The sequence below is a fragment of the Lindgomyces ingoldianus genome (genome assembly GCF_010093535.1).
Source record: "Lindgomyces ingoldianus strain ATCC 200398 unplaced genomic scaffold BDR25scaffold_8, whole genome shotgun sequence".
Taxonomy (NCBI): Eukaryota; Fungi; Ascomycota; class Dothideomycetes; order Pleosporales; family Lindgomycetaceae; genus Lindgomyces; species Lindgomyces ingoldianus.
The window spans coordinates 1,732,396-1,737,050 of NW_022985169.1; the positions used below are offsets into that span (position 1 = coordinate 1,732,396).

General features: G+C 36.5%; 1 protein-coding gene across 1 annotated transcript; it reads left to right on the top strand.

Annotated features, from left to right (window-relative positions):
* Positions 1-273: 273 nt before the first annotated feature.
* BDR25DRAFT_386950 (uncharacterized protein) lies at positions 274-1,170 on the top strand (the record flags this gene model as incomplete). The annotated part of the gene is made up of 2 exons (XM_033698033.1): positions 274-672; positions 928-1,170. The coding sequence occupies 2 exons, from the start codon at positions 274-276 to the stop codon at positions 1,168-1,170; spliced, it is 642 nt and encodes a 213-aa protein (XP_033550856.1).
* Between the last annotated feature and the right edge of the window lie 3,485 nt (positions 1,171-4,655).

Genomic DNA, 4,655 nt, shown 5'->3' on the forward strand with positions numbered 1-4,655 from the left:
TGGAATGGCGAAAACTACGACTTGAACGCTGACGATGTGCCCGAAGGTGCCCGGAAGTATGGCACTAAGCTTACCAGGAAGCAGGCGCTGCTAGTTCTTTTCAACTCCCAATATGGCGAGGACATTGCACTTGAGATGGATTCAACGACTGGCCAGCATACGTTTGCGGAGACCAAGCCAGTATTGTCAAATGCCGATGACATTCCCATCAAGTTAGGATCGTCGAACCCTGTAACGCCCACTAGCGCTAGTAGTGCTGGCCGCAACACCGCGATGGGGATTTTAGGCGTACCTAGCATTGGCAAAAAGCTAAGTTTCCTGCGGTCAGACATTGATGAAACTCAGCTTGAGGCCCTTATTGCTGGTGAGGACAATGAAGCAGGCAACACATCTGATCCAGCATCTCCAACGCCTAACCGGAATCCTGGTGGCGGTAAGACACGACGTTCCGCGAATACAGCCCGCACACCAAAGCATGCCGGGCCTTCGGTTCACAGTGATACATTGGGCGATGCGGGCGACGGAAAGAGAAAGAGGGCATCGACGAAGGGTGCTACTGACCTAACAAGCTTGGAGAGTCTTAGCAAGAGGCCGCGGCGCGGCAAAACTAGCAGCGGTGAACAGGGCGACAAGAATGTTAGTAGCCAAGGCCGTACAAAGGGCAAGGGTAAGGTGAGCAAATAGTGATGAGTTTAGGAGGCTCTTTAAACAATAAAACAAGCAGGACTAGCATTAGAAGTGTATAATAATACCCATGCATTGAATTTTAGGATCACTTAGCAGTTTTAAAGCTATAGAAAATAAAAACTCTTATAGCTTTAATTCCTTAAAGTTTAAGACAAAAGATTAGAGAGTAATTTATCTAATCTATTTAACTATATAAGCTACTACAACTACAACTACTATTACAGGAACAATTCCTTCTAGTCCCGCCTGAGCTCTGCCCTTAAAAATACAAAAATTGAAGGGAAACCCATTCCTGTAGCACTCAGTATAGGCTTCCTAGGCGTGTGGCAGTTCCATCGAATTCAGCGGAGAGAGCAGCATACGCAGACCTGTGGCGGGGAGGATGGACAAATTGGTCGTCCCAAGAAGAGGGAGAGGATACGGCCAGCGTTTCTAACAGGAAGTAGTACAATTGATACTTTTGCTCCGCCTACGATCGCGTGAGGCGAGCGAACGTAACTACATTTTTAACTATTATAATTTAATTAATAAGGCTTAAAAGTGAGCAGTATACAATTAAGGTAGACTTTTTTAAGGTTGCAGTCTCTGACGCGCGTGAGGGCTAGGGGAGGGTGTTTGTGCTACTATTTACGTGTCAGCGTAGCCTTAGAGCTTGCCCTGTACTACAACAACCTTTTAGACAACCTTATTATAGCAAAAGATGACAGTCCCTTGTATGGGGAACGTCTAGATTAGTGGCTCCAGGTTGGTCGGCGCGACTATCCTGTACTCTTCAAGATGGCACTTGATTTCCTATGTATACCCTCCACAAGCTGCGACTGCAAGAGAGCCTTCAGCGGGGGGAAAAGGACATTTACTTGTGACTATAATTATCTCTTAGGCTCTACAATTAAAGCTTTACAACTCTAGAAAAACTAGCTACATTATAAGGTTATTTTTAGTAAATTAAATAACCTTGTGTGCTATATTAAGAGTAAGAGGGACCCTACTACTCTAAAAGCTTTAACAGTTATGTTGTAACTTTTAGTAGAAAGTTAAGAAGTACAAGTAGCTTTAATTAAACTATAACTTAATTATATTAACCTCTGCTGTTAGGTAAAGCAAACAAAAGTATATAATAAGTAAGATGTAACTTGTTAAGAAAGCCTAAGTTGAATTGTACTACTTCCTAATAGAAACGCTAGATACAACTAAGCAGTCCCTAGTTTGTTGCTTCCTCCTAGCTGATGTTCTAAATGCTTAGGAACTCCTGTTTTAGGCAAGTACAGATTATGTCCACTCTGCCACTAAAGGCCTTGTCTTAACTATAGAGTCGCTTTAACTATCTTAAGATACTATATTACCTCTATGTTCCTAAACTTAAGCTTTATTCCTGTATTTTTAGTGTTAAGTTAGACCTTTTAATTCTTATACTTTAACTACAACTAACCTCTTCTAGCCTCTCTAAAGTATTGTAGCTAGACTTGCATGTATATCCTAATCTCGCATTGTTTTTCTACTAGTCTCTGAAACCTGGTATCTAGCTGCTAGGTTCTAATCCTAACGCAGTTCTCTCTCTAGCAGACAGGGAAAGTTATCTAGTTTAGAATAATAGAGCACAGCAAAGTTAAGCAAGCTAAAGGAGTTACATATAGTCTTAATGCTCTCCTAAGCTCTGTTAGGCTGTTAAACTAGAATGCTATCACGCGCGCTAAAGCTAGAACTAGCGGCTCTCGCACTAAGGTAGGCGACAAAGAAGTGATCAGCGCAGGCGAAGAATTCGCCTAAGTAAACAGCATCTTCTATACCCTCCCTAACCTCTTCTCTAGCCTATGGATTAATGCTAGCAAACACTCTAAAATGCCTACTAACTAATTAACCCACCCAACCGCCTCCTTAAAGACTAAGGTCTGCGCCAATCTTGTCCTCAGCAAAGCCTCTTGTCCCTGTGCTCTCCTAGGCTCTGTTAGGCCGTCAAACTAAAATGCCGTCACGCGCGCTAAAGCTAGAACCAGCGGCTAGTTTAGAATAATAGAGCACAGCGAAGTCAAGCAAGCTAAAGGCGTTACATATAGTCTTAATGCTCTCCTAGGCTTTGTTAGGCCGTTAAACTAAAATGCCATCACGCGCGCTAAAGCTAGAACTAGCAGCTAGTTTAGAATAATAAAGCACAGCAAAGTTAAGCAACTTAAAGGCGTTACATATAGTCTTAACACTCTTCTAGGCTCTGTTAAGCTGTTAAACTAAAATGCTATCACACGCTAAAGCTAGAACTAGCAGCTCTTCTTGCATAAGCTAAAGAAGGGTTATATAGGAAGTAAGTTAACAAGGTAGTAAAATCTAAATAAGGTAGATTAAATAAGTGTATTATAAGGTCTAAGAAGCTTAATAGAGCTCTAAGCTAACTATATACTGTATAAGATAGAAGCTATGCCTAATAAGTAAATAGTGCAGTACATAGGTATAATATCGCGTGAGACACGTGCGACACCCCCCCCCCCTAGCTTTAACAAAGTAAATACTAAAGCAAAGCTGTATAAAGAGAAATAATAGACTGCAGATGTACAGTAGTGCACTTAAAAGCGTAAAATAGCAAAAAGAAGTTAGTAGGCTTAGGCTTTAAAGCTAATATTAGTAGAGTAAGCCTTTAGAGCGTTACTTAGGCAGATAAGGCCTAGTTGTTTAATAAACGCTTAATGTTTTTATTAAAGTAGAAACTTAGTAAGGCTGTTAGGCGGCATGTCTATAGTAGAGATCTAGTGTATGCAAATTCTTCTTTCCTAAGGCTTATAATTAATTAGAGCTGTGTGCTAAGTAGTTATAGCTTACTTAAGATTATTATTGTTAGTCTTAAAGTCTATAGCTGCGTCACCTGTTTACAGACAGACTTTAATAACTAATAGTAGCTTGTTGTTAGAGCTATTATCTAGAGTGTTGCTAAGGTTATGTTAGAAGACTAAGTTAATGTTAGTTTCTTTTTTAAAGTTAACCTCTAGAATAGTTTCTAAGGTTATTTTAAAAGAGGGCATATAATAGAGAGAGCCTTAATAGCGCTTTTTATGTAGCTAATTGCTAGGTCCCTTATTACGCTTCTTAGGCTCTAGAAGCTCTTCTGTAAAATTAATGTAATCTATATTGTTTAAAGTATTATCTTATGTAATAGGTTGCTGTGCAAGGTCTTTAGCAGCTATAACTATTAGCAAAATAGATCTAATAAATAGATCCTCTGTGCGCGATACTAGAGCCTAGTAACCTCTAGTTTAAGTAGTGAAGCAGATTAGTAATTAAATGCTATTATAAAGTTGTTTGTATACAAGGTTGTCTCTAGAGTTAAAGTAAATGTCCTGTTCTTAAGAAAGAGATATAAGACTAGTAAACTATAGTAACTTCTACTTAGCTAGTGTAAATTAAGAAGATAGTAGTAGATTATAGTATATTATAGTAAAGAAGAGTATATTATAGTAAACTATAGTACATTATAGTAAAATATAGTAAAATATTATAAAATATTAAAAAAGCTATTAAAATATAAAAAACTATAAAAATAATTATAAAATTTAAAGTAGGTAAAAGTAATAAACTAAGTTAAAGTATAAAATATAGAAATGTATAAAATAAAAAAGTATATATTAAAAAAGCTATAAAAGAAAACGTATATATAAGAAGAAAATTATAGTAGAAAAAAAGAAATTAGAAAAACATCTATAGAATAAAATAAAAAAGAACATAGTATAAAAAAACATAGTATATTAAAAGATATATAAAGATAATAAATAAAACTAAACTAAAAAATATTAGATTAATAAATAAAAGAATATATATAAGATTTTTAGTATAAGATAAAATAGTTAGTATTATAATAATAAAAGTTACTTATATAAAAAAAGATATAGTATATAAAAGAATGTAGTGTAGAGAAAAACATAGTATAAAAACATAGTAGAAATAAGATATAATTTTAAAAAAGTTTAGTTTAAAAAAACATATAG